Source organism: Rhipicephalus sanguineus, chromosome 2 (assembly GCF_013339695.2).
Source record: "Rhipicephalus sanguineus isolate Rsan-2018 chromosome 2, BIME_Rsan_1.4, whole genome shotgun sequence".
Lineage (NCBI taxonomy): Eukaryota > Metazoa > Arthropoda > Arachnida > Ixodida > Ixodidae > Rhipicephalus > Rhipicephalus sanguineus.
In genome coordinates, this window is record NC_051177.1 from 210,359,375 (window position 1) to 210,374,161 (window position 14,787).

General features: G+C 45.3%; 2 protein-coding genes across 3 annotated transcripts in view; one reads left to right on the plus strand and one right to left on the minus strand.

Moving 5' to 3' along the window:
- The window catches only part of LOC119384040 (succinate dehydrogenase [ubiquinone] flavoprotein subunit, mitochondrial-like), a 58,796-nt gene extending 58,132 nt beyond the window's left edge, over positions 1–664 (plus strand). The window contains 1 exon segment of the mRNA XM_037652331.2: positions 224–664. Within this exon segment, the coding sequence (XP_037508259.1) occupies positions 224–310 (87 nt within the window). The 3' untranslated portion in view covers positions 311–664.
- LOC119384041 (DDB1- and CUL4-associated factor 13) overlaps positions 663–14,787 on the minus strand; it is a 32,318-nt gene continuing 18,193 nt past the window's right edge. For both annotated transcript variants that reach the window (XM_037652332.2, XM_049412745.1), the window contains 4 exons: positions 13,866–13,962; positions 12,758–12,893; positions 3,661–3,824; positions 663–760 (listed from right to left, as the gene is read on the minus strand). In XM_037652332.2, the coding sequence (XP_037508260.1) occupies positions 673–760; positions 3,661–3,824; positions 12,758–12,893; positions 13,866–13,962 (485 nt within the window). In that variant the 3' untranslated portion in view covers positions 663–672. The remainder of the gene's footprint in view (positions 761–3,660; positions 3,825–12,757; positions 12,894–13,865; positions 13,963–14,787) is intronic.

The window sequence follows — 14,787 nt, forward strand, 5'->3', positions numbered from 1 at the left end:
TAATAATAATAATATCTGGGGTTTAACGTCCCAAAACCACGATATGATTATGAGAGACGCCGTAGTGGAGGGCTCCGGAAATTTAGACCACCTGGGGTTCTTTAACGTGCACCTAAATCTAAGTACACGGGCCTCAGGCATTTTCGCCTCCATCGAAAATGCAGCCGCCGCGATCAGATCATTGGAGTCCTGAGATTGATTCCACTGTATTGTCACTGCACAGGTCACGCTGGATTACCGACCAGTCATTGACGAGACCCTGGACCAGAAGGAGTGCAAGATGGTGCCCCCTGCTGTCAGGGTCTACTGAGTCAATCTGCTGCCCGTAATGCACCTCATCTCGGCAAGGAAAGCGCACAGACTCCTCTCTCACGGCCGCTCATTTCTAGAAAAATCGGGACAAAGCAACGAGGTTCACAAACGTCTTTCAGCGCTCGTCGTGCAATCCTGCGAGGGAAGCGGCGTGCCTGGACTCTCCTTGTACATAGATCTGGTTGACGAGTCTCAACCTTGTTTGTTTGTTTTTCTGCTCTGTTACTCGGTGGCTGTTAGCGCTTAGCATATTGTGTTGGTTTTTTTTTAGATGCAAGGGCAGAACTTGCCCACACACGACTTGACGTGCTGAACAACGGAGGAATAAAAGATGGACGATGATAAGACCGTTTATTCGCCTCACTGCTCCTCGTTGATAATGTGCTTGGTCCGCTCTGCCTTGTAGGGAACGGTGCCAGGACGGCTGTGAGCCCTGCGGTTGGCCTCTCTGCGTTTGTTTGACAAAAAAGAGGCAAGCATGATATAAGTCCACAGTTGCAACTATGTACCAGAGCTGCAGAAGTGACCTTCGTATTTAGCATAACACAAAGGACCTTGGCTTATGCAAAGCCCTCAATCCTGCTTGCATTCTGTTGTACTCCCAACAGTTGGTGTGCGCTAACTATGGCCTCAATAAGGTTTCTCATCACTGTCACACGTGCAAGCAGTATGTTGTCGTTGGAACCACCACAACACACAGACTTCTCCAGCAGTCTTCAGTTACTCATATCTTGTGTAAGGCAGTTTCCACCCTACACCAGCAATTTTCCCAATTTCATCATTTGCTGTCCTCCATCACATTTCCCTTCTCATATTAACACCACTTCCTGTGCATTCCGCAACCTTCTGAAGTAGACCATATTTGTGTTCACCTTGTACTGTATGAGATTGAGTCCTTGAAAATAGTAATAGAGTTCTACTGAAAATAAACCAGCTGTTAGCTTGGACACGTCACATGTATTACGTAAAGCAATCTATACTTTGCGCTGTGTGGCCCGTACTTCGAAACTACATTGTTATTTGCTTTATATTTGCATCCCGAAGCTTTGAGAGCAATGTATTTGTCAGTATTTTGCAGTGTTTCAAAGATCTACTCTAAATCTTTATAGACGAAGCTTGGCAGACGTGGCTAAAAAAAACACAGCTGTTCTCAATAATAGAGACAAAACATACCTGATGCTTGGTACCCAGCGTGAGATGACACAAAGCGATGGCTGATTTCACCATTTATTTATTGATGTCAGGACAGTGGGTAAATAGCAAGCATGAGATTGGATCAAAGCAGGCGGTCGCGTCTGCATAGGTGCTAGTACCATGTCGGCTTGCAGCCACACCTACTGGCGATTGCTCACGCAACAATTAAAGGCATATGCCATCATAGGTCGGCAAAAAATGTGGAGCTCACTCAGACTCACTCATTAAACATATTTTGTCCTTAGAGCTCACCTGCACTCAGACTCATCAAAATTTTCCTCAACTGGACTCGCTCGGACTCACTGAAATTTTTCTCAGCTGGACTCACTCCGACTCAAACTCACGAAAATATTGCTCATTCGGACTCACGGCTTTATCTGAATCTGAGTGAGTCGACTCATGAGTTCGTCAGCGTATAATTGGCTTTTCTGACTACGGTGTCAACGCTCTTTAACACCAATATCTAGCATATTTGGTGCTCTATTTGGTGCCTTTTGATCTCGAACCATCAAATATGAGTTGTCAGTGGTTGCAATCCAGTAAGGACATTTTTAATGAGACTGGTGACTCGCAAGATATTTTTCTTGAGAACTTCCTGTGAAAGAGGTTGCGAGGGGAGGTCAACCTGCCCCCCTCCCCCCGTTCTACGTAACTCACGCCTCTGATTAATAAATAGTGAGCTGGCGTATAAACGCTAGTGCTTTGAAGTATGTGCGAGTCAGTGGGAGTATAGACGTGAGCCGACACAAGGCTGATAGTAATGCTGAAGTTGTGTAGATAGAACGATAGGTCGGCAAAGAAATGTGGAGCTCACTCAGACTCACCCAAGAAATATATTTTGTGCTTAGGGCTTGCTCGGACTTAGACTCACCAAAATTTCCCTCTACCAGACTCACTCAGACTCACTAAAATTTTTCTCAACCGGACTCACTCATACTCAAGCTCACCAAAATATTACATTCACCCGGACTCACTCAGGCTCAGACTCACGGCTCGATCCGAGTCTGAGTGAGTTCGCCGACCTATGCATGCCATAAATGTGAAGTAGAATAAGCATACGACTTATTGCTGTGGCGTAGCATGTGCCAAACAAACTCAAATGTCTCAACCTTGTCGACTTCTGGGCAATTAAATATTGAACAATGTTTTGCTGTGCAAGCAAATGACTTGCTTACACCCTGCCGCAACCAGCTTGTGTGGTACGACCCCGGCTGCGTTACTGGCCGCAGGCCAGTTATGATAGGTGACCAAACATGGCTGCAACCGTGCGCCACTGCGGGAAAGCGTCTATACAAGACTATGTAATGCTTTACCCTCTCCCATCCTCCTCCTCAACCTCACTACCCTTTCCCAGACTTTTGCTATTTTATACTAATATTCGTGGCCACACTAAGCTAGGAACTGCTTGGCACATACCCGGTTTTGTGCAGAAGCTATTAGGGGTTTGGCAAGCTTAAAGATAATTAATTGGGGTGCAAGCAACAAACACACTGGACTATGAAGTGTGGCAGTGCAGGCTGTTTCGTGGCACAGTGGCCGCACACTGCAGTGCAACCACCTTTTCATGCGAGTAACACGTGATAAAATACTTCGAAATTTCCGGTTTTAAGGTGAAAGCCTTAGATGCCTCATCAGACATGAAAACTGACTGTCGGCGTCAACACGAGTAGTGCAAGAAATCATCACGTGATGACGTCACAGATCGTCGGAATTTGTGATGTCATCACATAACATCGTCGCTTGGTCATGGAGGCAGTGGTGCAAAACAACATTAGGTGCTGAAAGCTTTTAGAGAAGGATGAATACATCGACTGGGAAGAAGAGGAAGATAGCTTTTCACCTTACGCAAATGCATAAGGGACCCTCATTTTGTAATTTCATGTCGAAGCGAACTCAAATACTGTAATATTTGTTCGAATATTCCAGGCGCACAAATATTTGCACAGGCCTAGTTTTTATGTTGCTGCAAATGGTGGCACGCTCATGTTTTACAAGCCATGCATGCATTTATGTACTGTATTTTTAACCTCATATTAAAGGTACCCAGAGTGTTCATTTGAACGCAATGGGGAGAAATTGTACTGCACAGAAGTGCAATATATGTGACAATAGAAACTGGAGGCAAACACACACTTGGGGCAGCAGTGTACGTACTTGCGTTTCTGTGATGCGAGCATGGCCTGCTTCTCCTTCTGAGCATTGTGGATGTGCTTGGGAACATGCCGGTGGCGGGCAATGCGGCGCACCTGTGGGTGCTGCCTGAAGCGCTCCTTCAGCTTGTCCTGGTACTGGAACGCCATCTGCTCCCGGTGGCTCAGCTGAACCATATTTCAAAAAAGCAATCGCATTATACTACAGCACTGTAATACTGTGACTGATCGCATAGGCGGAGAGTACAGGGGGGCTGGGGGGCTCAGGCCCCCCACCAGACAGCTTCATGGGGGGCAAAGCCCCCCCCGGCGCCGGCCTGCGATATTTTTTAAGAGCTTGGCTTAGGTCCCCGTCCACTTATAGCAGAATATTTGGCTTTCCAGTCTGGCAGCCATCTCACAGATGGCCGCAGCTGTTATATGCACGCTTCTTCTCCATTTCAGGCGACCAGTGACAAGTCAAACGTTCAGTTGAAACTTTCCCTCAAACAGATTTGTATGTGCAGAATATCTTGTGTTGATAAACAACTGAAGCGACTGCTTACGCTATGACAAGTTAAAAGAAATCAGGAACCACGTAGCGACTGGTTTTCAGAACACAATAATTCTACTGAGAATACAAAGCAATCCCGACCACAGGGTCGTACCCAGGAATTTTGAACGGCTAACTTTGGCAACTGGTGGTCGCTGTGAAGGCGTGTAAATATTTTAGCATCACCCGAAAAGTTAAAGCATAAGATATTTTAGGGGGCTGGGGGGAGAGTGGGAGCTAACCCCCTGAACCCCCAAAGTCTGGGGAGATGCCTTTTTCTGTCCCACAGAAACTAATGAGCATTTGCAAGGCCACAGACCCATTAGCTAAGAGACATGCAGAATGTGTGAAGAAACATCAATATCCATTTGTTCCATGTGTGAATAATGTAGTGTATCGGTTCCCGTTTTCTTGCGGCAACGTCTACTTGGGCAGTCGGGGAGATGCCTGAATGATAGGCTAAGGGAACATAAGTCGAAGTTGGGCCGTTATCGTGATGGGCATGTGTCTGTGCATTGTAACGATTGTGGGTGTGAAGCATTGTTTAAAGAGTGCACAGTAGTATATAGCAATGCCGATAAGGCTACCAGGGAGATTGTGGAAGCCGCCATGATCGTGAGGGCCAGTGATAGCTGTGTCAGCTGCCCGTCGGTGGCGCTGACTGCCAATGAATTGGCCTTTCTTGACGCCGCAGGTTTTCAAATGCGATGAGTAGTACTTCTGCATACGGATCTATTTATACTGGTGCTTGCGAAAATAAACAATCAGTTGAAAGTTAGCGCTATGCCCCATTCTGAAGTTGGTAAGTCGGACTCTCTCTCTCTCTCTCTCTCTCACACACACACATACACACACACACACACACACACACACATATATATGTGTGTGTGTGTGTGTGTGTGTGTGAGATAGAGAAATGTGGAACAGCAAGTCAGGCCCCCGCCCCCTCCAGGAAAATGAAAACCCTCCGCCTATGACTGATCGTGTTATAACGATGCCTACATAAGACAAATGACATAGCTAGAGAATGCCAACAACACTACACTTCACGACTGCTTCCTCATTGGGCCACTAGAAACCTATCAATTACATCGACAGTTTTTTGACATGTTAACCATTGCCATCATAAATCCTTCGTATTATACGTATACAGGACATTACAGAACCTATGTAAAAAAAAGGAACCTGAAATCAAGGCTTCGACGGACACACATCTGGTCGTGAAGAATCATTGAATAAAAACACGAGGACACCGACCACAAGAGAATCAAAATGTATTGACGTTTCGGCAATAATATTTTTATTGTGGACAAGGGGCTCCCATGCTGGGTGCCGAAACATCAATACATTTTGATTCTCTTGTGGTCGGCGTCCCTCGTCTTTTTATTCAGAAAGAAACCTCTATGACAAGTGTCAAGTGGCATATTGCACTCAGTGCCAGCTTCCATCAGTGTGCGAGTGTTTTGTTTGTTTTGAACAGGGCTATTTCTTTCTCCTCCTCCCCAATTTGAACCAAGCCAAAGTCAATGCAGTACATCAGTACATACAGTCTTGATATTACTTATCAGTCAGTGAATGCAACTTACAAAAAAGATGCCAATTATTGGCCTAATTTCACAAACTTTCCAAAAATAAGTGCAGTCTGCGAACTGCCTGTGTATCGTAATCGCATTTACAGCATACAACTCCCTGCATTGGCGTTGCACCTCAAGATTTTGATGACAAGCCGCAGTAGCACAACAGGCACAATACCTTTGCTTATTCCATATTAACACAGTGCATTTGGCCTGGATTTTTTTTTAAGTTCACGCGTCACGTTCGGCCACCGTGAAGAGGTCTTTGCCAGCACAGCATGAACCCACAGTCGCTGGCACTCAGGTTCAAGAAAATTAATTTTTTTTTTCGTGTTACTCAGGTTAGCTTTTTGTACTGCTTACAGTTCAAAGATTCTTCCAACACTTCCCGAGCACAAAAAGAGCCTTTTGCAACAATACTTTGCTTGAAAAATGTCAAAATTACAATTTAACGAATTTTCAACATAACAAAGTAAATTGCCGATTTTATCACCTTCGCTTCATATCGATGTGTAACTGTTAGCACATAGTGGCAGCACAACAAGCTTTTGCTCAAAATCATGATGACGATGAGTTGCTTTCAAGATTTAATTAAAAAGGCTCATTCAAAACTTGAGGTTTTTACAAGAAAGCAGCAACAAAGTCATATCACAAGTTTTCAATGCTTGCCATCTGCAATGGTTGAACTGTTCAAGAAACAGGTATTACAAAACATGGTAGGCTGGTGCAGAGGACACGCTGTAGGCTGTCTGAGATTGGCATTAAGTGAAGTCTTTCATTTTGCGAAGATAAGCTCTACAGGATTCACGTTAATTACGAGTACCAGAATCATAGGCGTGCTACTTCATCTCTGTCTCTTGAGAAGGCTGGAGTGTGTTTCGCTTGAGTGTACATTTGATTTGAATGTGCGTTGAATGGGCAAAAATGCGTGTAAACGTTGTAGTGGAGCCTACCTATGTTGATTTTTTGCCCCTTCCTTAACCCCCTTACAACAGGGTGTATTGATGAAAATTTGTTAACATGGGGTGTCGCTGGAGCCAACGTTTCGACAAGCGTCTTCTTCAAGGCTGCTGCAACTGCTCTCCTTAGGTTGTATGTGTATATGCTTCTTACCCTTCCCTGTGACAACCATAATTCAGCGATACGCTTACTTCCCTTTCTACCCTTCGACGCAAATGCACCCCCCCCCCCCACGCACACACACCCCATGCTTTCTTTTTCACTGACTGTTTCCTCTTTTTTTTTACTCACCCAATTTGGCACGCAAGGCCCCTCCTTCTCCCTCAGCCCCGTTTTTGCACCTGCCCTTTCCTCCTCTTTTGTTTGAGTTGAAGGAGGAGGTGCAAAGCATATTGTAACGACGCAGGATCGACGATCAAAAGGAGAACCACCCAACAAATATGCTTTATCAGCAGCTGAAATGACAGCAACGTCTTCTTCGTCCCTGCACTGGAGCAAGTGTTCTCGCGCTGCTTTATTGTCGACACCACTGGCAAGTACATGCGGCATTATTCCCCCTTAAAAAAATATTGTCCCGATGATAGACATCCAGAAAGCAAGGTAAAAAACACTGCGCAGTTAGTCGTTGAAAGTATGGCTTCGTCCAAAGCATGTGAACGGTTTCTGATGAATATCTTCGGTGCTTTGAACACCGATGACTGTCTGGAACAACCTCGTAAGTGATGTCACTGACGCATTGGAGGACTTCGTAAGGCCCGAAGTACCTCCGCAACAGCTTTTCAGAGAGCATACGATGACGAATAGGTGTCCAAACCCACACTTTGTCGCCCACGTTGTATGTGACGGGTGTGTGCCGGAGATGCCGGTGATTTGCAACCGGGCAAGTTGGCGAGCTTCTTCTGCTCGCTGCATAAACTCTTCAACGTCCGTCTCTTTGCCATCATTTCCACGAGAGAGCATCGCGTCTAACGCTGTTGTAACTTCACAGCTGTAAACGAGACTGAAGGGTGTCTTCCGAGTGGTCTCCTAATGAGCCGTGTTGTACACGAATGTGATGTAGGGTAGGATGTCGTCCCAGTTCTTGTGCTCTACATCTACGTACATGCTTATCATGTGAGCCAAGGTCCTGTTGAGACGTTCAGTCAGCCCGTTGGTCTAGGGATGATGCGCCGTTGTCTTCCTTTGGGCGGTACCACTTAGTCGCAAGACGGTGTCCAAAAGCTCAGCCATGAACGTAGTCCCTCTGTCAGTGATACTAATAACTGTGGGAGCACCGTGCCTTAAAACGATGGCTTCGATAAAAAATCGCGCCACTTTAGCTGCTGTTGCCCGTCGGGTGAGGTAATTAGTGGCGACGATTATCCGCCTATTTCTTGTAGTAGACGTTGAGAAGGGGCCCAGGAAATCCATGCTGATTTGTGCAAATGGTGTCGTCGGCACATGAACAGGTTGCAACAGGCCGGCTGGCTTGTGTCGACGCCACTGGCACATACGCGTGGCAATATACACACTAAGGAAAGCACTTGCAACCTTGAAGAAGACAAGTCCGCTACAGCGACACCCCGTGTTCACGAATTCTCATTTCTTCAAGCTTCCCCTGAACCATTTTTGGATTCACACAGTGTATTGTGTAACACAAATAGAACAACTTTTCTAACATAACAGAATCAAAAAGAAGGGAAATCCTACATAATCACCCAGAATCTAAGTCCTCCCAACCAATAAAATTACGTGAAACAGCAATATCACTGCTTCAAATGATTTTTTAGTTATTTTTCTTTTAATTCATGATGGCAGCTCACCTCAGATGTGCAAGAAGTTTGTAAGAACTAGTTGTTCTCTGAATTCTCACTTGTGATCAGCAGACAATCATCAGGGCGTTGTTTATCGTTGATTAGCCTATACTGATGTTTTGGCTGTGAAATGCATTCAATTTGTGCTGCAAGACAAGCATTATCTGCTGTGTCAGGTACGATATAGCATACAGTTATGGGTTGTTTTGAGGAGGAAAGTGAAGATTTGTTTTCTTGCAAAACAATGAATTCAGTGGCAAAATACGTATTTTTTTATAAGTTGTTTTCTTAGCCAGTGTAAAAGGTAAGCAAATGAAAATGCATGCAGTGTGTATAAAAAAGATAACACGGGGCTCATCCAATTTTTTTGCCGAGAACAGAAAAATTAATGCAGAAAAAGACAAATATGGCATGGCAGATAAGTTGTTCGATTCTATAAGTCCCATCAGGGGTATTATAACTCAACTGTATTAACATATGCCTATGTGAGAACAGAAGGCCCCAAGGGAACTAACATTTATTAAGGCGAAAGCCTTAGATGCCTCATCAAACTATGTGATGCCTGAATAAAACAACAACAACCACAAACGCAAATGCGACATTTGATAGTCGGCATCAACAAGAGTGATGCAAGAAATCATCATCACATGATGACGTCACAGATCACAAAAATTTGTGATGTATCATGTCATCATGACATCACTATGACGTCAGATAACATGACGCCACGTGATGACGTCGTCACATGGCACTGGTACTTGGTCAAAGGTGGGCCGATCATGGAGGGAGTGCAACAACAGGTGAGGTGGCAAAAGCTTGCCATGCCTCTGATCCTGGAGGCTGTGTGAAACCACATTAAAGGGTCCAACAACTGGCCTGAATGTGTGATTAGATCCTGGTAGAAATGAAAAGACCGTGAAATATAGTTCCAGCATCCTTTTCGCATTGTGAGTAGGATTTATATTTTTGAACTGTGTCTAAAACTAAGCAAAAACCAGTATGTCGCGCAGCCTAGCGGAAGAGCCTTGAAGCTGGATTAAGGAGTCGACCACTTTGCTGTACGTAGTCATGTAGTCTGATGCCGTCATGAGCGCCATAATTAGTCCTGAAAATTATAACATGTATATTATTATCTATAACCGCTCTATTCTGTGCTGCTTACGAGGTAAAAGGAGTTGCATGGTGAGAAGCGGCGCTGCCTTCGCGGCAGCCAGTGGAACATGTCGAGCCGCAGCGCATGCGCAGCAAACCGCCGCGCTCGAAAACGAACCGCTCTCGTGCTCACTGTTTGCAGCATGTGTTGTCACTTGTGCATAAGACTTTATATTTGCCACAGATAGAAAAATTCCGATTACAAATGTTTCACGGCGTTTTCCACATTACCATTCCATGATTAGACACTTGGACTGGTAAGCTTTCCGTTGCGCTGATGAAAATAGGTGCCATAAAAATTGGTTGTCGGTCCCTTTAAGTGCTGAAAGCTATCGGAGCGGGTCTGAGAAGCAAAAGAAGATGGCTTTCACCTTTGAGTCATCTTAGGCGAATGCAAATAGAACCCTGTGAGTTTCCAGCCGGGTGACTAAGCTGGCGTCACTGTTGCCACTTGTCTGGCTAGTGGTGCTTTTTTGTTTATTAGATGCCTCCTCAACAGCACATACCCACTCTGGGTGGGGGATTGGCCAAGAACTGGTCATCTGAACATTTAAATATTTTCGAATGCATGATTAAGAAAATAATAAAAGAGAATTTATAAAAGAAATACTGCAATTGTGCAAGCAGACCAGACAGCTGTATCAGCCTAAACAGAACAATTTTGAATATAGAGATACTAGAGTTTAAACACGCAGTTTCTTTTTTTTAAATGCGAAGCCTGCCCGCCTGCCTGCCTGCCCGCTTGCCCATCCATCCATCTAGCTGCCTACGTCTCGGTGCTCTCGTGATCGCCTCTTTAACTTGATGTAGACCAAAGTTGGTATGGGAGGGTAAGAGGGCTTGACGAATATGACTGTCTAGTCACGACATGAATAACATGAAAATCTTGTCGTGTACGTCGTCAAACCCTTTCCTCCTAATACCTGTGGCACATACCCATTTACCACGAGCCGCGGTATTCACCACAGGCGATCGACAGTTTACATCTACCCAGGAACGGCGAGAACAGACATTGGTAATTTAAATACGAGAGCGTTAAAAAAAACCAATATCGGCAGTGTTGACCAGACGAATGCAAAGAATAAAAATTAGGATCCCAGAAGCATTCTGCATGGCAGGCAGGTATTCTACCACAGAGCCACGCCAAGTCTTGAAGCTGCTTTGGAAAAAGACCGGGCCCGAAGGTCACGGGCCCGAGCCCGGCCCGGGCCCGATCAAACAATCCCTTACCCGGCCCGGCCCGCGGGCCGGGCCAGGCCTGGGCTTTCGGGCCGGCCCGGGCCCGTGCAGTGCTCTACCCTACAATTCTGCAAGCTATATTCAAGCATTGACCGAACCCGGAGGAATACGCTAAAGAATGTTACGTATCATATTTACATCATCGCACCATAAAGGGCATTTCGTTTCGATAATACTGATGTCTGTGCTTTAACGTGAGTGCTGATGTTACATCAAACCGTAGTTACCGTTTAAATGTCAGTGTAGTCGACGCTCCTGGTAAGACTACGATGTGCACACAACTACTACACTTACAAAACCACGTCGATCCACCTCGTAACACTTGGCTCAAAGCCCCCAAAAAATGCAGCATAGAGAATTACTCGCCGACTGCTTCGCATGAAACCGATTCCCACCAGGCGTGGGATCTGCCAAAATTTTATTACTTTACGAATATAGCTAGGTGCATCAAAGACGTCCCTGCGGCAATATCCCATCAAGGCAACTTCTTCCATGGCCGACTCTGAGCACACTATCCACTACACATCCAACTTTCATATGGTTGTTACCGCATATGATCAATTAACATGGGAAACACGAAGCACCTTTCTCAACACGTTGTGTTCGGGAAATGTGAATTTAATATGAAACTTTGAGCGCAAATAAACGACGCAGGACGAAGTAGGGAAACACACACCACAAGCGCTTGTGGTGTGTGTTTCCCTTTTTCGTCCTGCGTCATTTATTTGCACTCAAAGTTTCATATCATAATGCGATACCAACTAGCCCACCTAGCCATCCTGTTACAATGCATTTCTATTACACAGGGGAGCGCTTGTGGTACAGTGAAAGCTCGTTAATTCGCACCTCATTAATTCGAACTTTCGGGTTAATTCGAACTGATGGTCATGGTCCGGCCACGATATATAGGCATCTATGGGTTAACCAACTCGTTAGTTCACGCGCACATTGGCTCGTCTATTGACAATTCGAACTGCGCGCCGCTGCGTGGTGGTATTTTATACTGCTGCCGCAAGCTTTTATGGCTCAACAATAGATGCCACGAGCACTGAGCGCAGATACGTGACATCACTGGCGTCATTGCGCTCGCTCTTCGCATCGTGTCGTGGTTCGTGCCGGACGTGTCTGTGTGCCGCACATTCAGTCGCTAGGCCTCGCGTACGTCAGAGCTAAGAAGTCGTTCGGTGCCGTTTCATGGGTTTTGTGATGGTGTTGCCTTTGGCTGCTGGACCTAGCATATCTGCACTTACTACAGTATGACTTCTCACGGTAGAGGACAGAGCACCAAAACGCTCAAGGAGAAGGTAGAAATCCTTCGTGAAGTGATATCATTGCACAGGTGACTGGCGGAAAAGCGCCCGTCATCGATGTAGGTGCGGATGACAAAGAGGATGAGGCGCCGACGCGGCCCTCAGCTCCGAAATTGAGGCTATGTATGTTGCGCGCCTATTCTTCAGCTTCGAGGAAGGCGAGGAGGATGCTTTCTACCACATTCGTGCACTGGAAAAGAAGGCTATGTCAATCGCATTCAAAGAAGAGAAGTGGACAGTGATCACGGATAATTTTCGCAAATAAATATTTTGAGTGATTTTCCAACAACCCGGTATCAATTCTTGCTGTTTTTTCAATGAATTTCATTAGTTTGAATTCTGTTTAATTCGAACTCATTGGGCATCCCCCTATGAAATTCAAATTAACGAGTATGCGTTTTTCTTCTTCATCCTGCGTCATTTATTTGCGCTCAAAGTTTCATATCATAATGCGATACCAACTAGCCCACCTAGCTATCCTGTGAATTTAAATCAGCGCAAAGTTGGCAAACTGTGGAACACATGACAAGAGAAGACGCACCATTCCAAGCTTCTGGGACGCATAGGCCTTCCAGAGGCGGATGTTCATTTCGTCGGAACCAGTGACAATGTACCGGTTGTCCAATGACCACAGGACACAGGAGAGCCGCTGCATCCGTTTTGTGTGGTACACCTCCCTGCAAGACATCATCCTCTTGCAAGCACTGCAGGCTGAAGGCCTGGTGATCTCCACTTATCCAGCTCAGTGACATACTTCCTCATCATGATCAGCATCTACCGATCATCTACCAATGGTACTTGCCTAATGGGCCTAATCCATGTTCCCATCTTGCGTCGCCATGACAAATCGCATTGCAGAAAATAAGATGACAAATGACTATAGCGCTAATGTTCCTTTTTTTTCTGCATTGCAGTTTACCATCACGTCAAATGAAAAAGTCCAAACAGCCCATAGTTCCGTTTCATATAAATAATCTTTTTCCATTACATTGCCTGTCACATCCCTGGTCCTTAGCTTTCTTTTGGCAGCATGTAGCTAATGTCACTAAGTTTCATACACAATAACAGCCAGCTACAAGTCACTTAGAGCACATTCACAAAACTATGCAAGCAAGTGGAGATTGGCAGCAAGACATCAGTCCTCGACAGCTTTGCACATGTGAGGCATGGGCTACATACGCTACCATATCAATGAATATTAGTACCACACCATTATTTCTGGCAAAGAGGAAAAATGTATGCAGTTGCGCTCCATGTGCAAGCTGCAGGAAGCATAGAGCAGTGATTCGCCTGCCTTCGGCGACGCTGGTGGTCTAAATGTGCAGCCGGCTCGGCGTCCATGGCGTGAACGGAAACCTTGATTTGTGATGCAGTGGCACCCTCTCCCCTCCTCCTTTCCCTCTTTCCTTTCCCAACTCCTTGCTACACTTTGCAACTGTCTCAGTTAAAAAAAAATCTTGCTCCCAGCAAGGCGCATGAAATGTTTGATATTTTAAAAAGTATATATTACACTAGAAAAATAACCACATATTTGAAATTGGCACATAAACTTGGCAAGTTCAATGCACATTGGTCAAGGATTTATACAAAATGTTTTAGAGTGCCATGTCCCCGTTGCTAGCTTCAATTATGCCACCGGCTAGTCGTACCTGCTGTGGCCATGGTCTGTTGTGAAGATGCGCACAGTCTTGTCATAACTGCCGGAAACAAACTCCTTCCCGGTTGGAGAATAATCAACATCCATCACTGCAACAATGCAAAGACAAAACAACAATTAGGTAAGAATTCATTGCAGCTATCGGTCACGTTAGTGTTACTATGCTACTTCAGATGAGCATCAAAACTCTATCAAAATTCATCAGTGGACACAGCAGCAGACTTTTGCAGCTGCCTCACCATATTCTCCAGCACACTCAACATTTTAACATATGTACGGTTGGATACAACTTTAGAAGTCGGCAGCATTTCCTTCTCAGAGGCGGATGCACACAAGCCTGCTCCAATGGGCGTGCACTACGGACTGACGTGATGAGCCGGAGAGCATTGCCGAGTGCATGAGCGGGACTATTTCTTTAGTCACAGAGGTGATGGGCTACCGTACTGCAGTAGTATGGGCGGGGCCTCTCCGGACTTCTTAACTTAAAAGCGAGTGCATGCGAGCTAGTTGGTCCGTATCCATAATTAAAAACAGTGCGAAGTAGACATGGACAAGAAATTACACAGGACAGTGCTAGTCCTGTGTATTTTCTTGACCGTGTCTACTTCGTGCTGTTTTTAACTATGGACTTCTTAAGTTGTATCTGACTACAGTTAGCATATCCACTTGCAGCTACTATGTGCGAACAATAAGAGCACAGGACAGTGCATCAACAGATAGCGATGCCAACCAAAAATGGCATTCTCAAGTTAGCCCAAAATTTTGGCAACTTGTGAACATCTTTAATTCAAAATGCCTTGCTCTCATTTTTCATTACTGCTTGTAAAGTCACAATAATGCAAACAAAATACTACGCTCAAACCTATTTTATGTTTCCAAAGACTTCCCTACACAAGAAGTTCGTTCTTGCACCT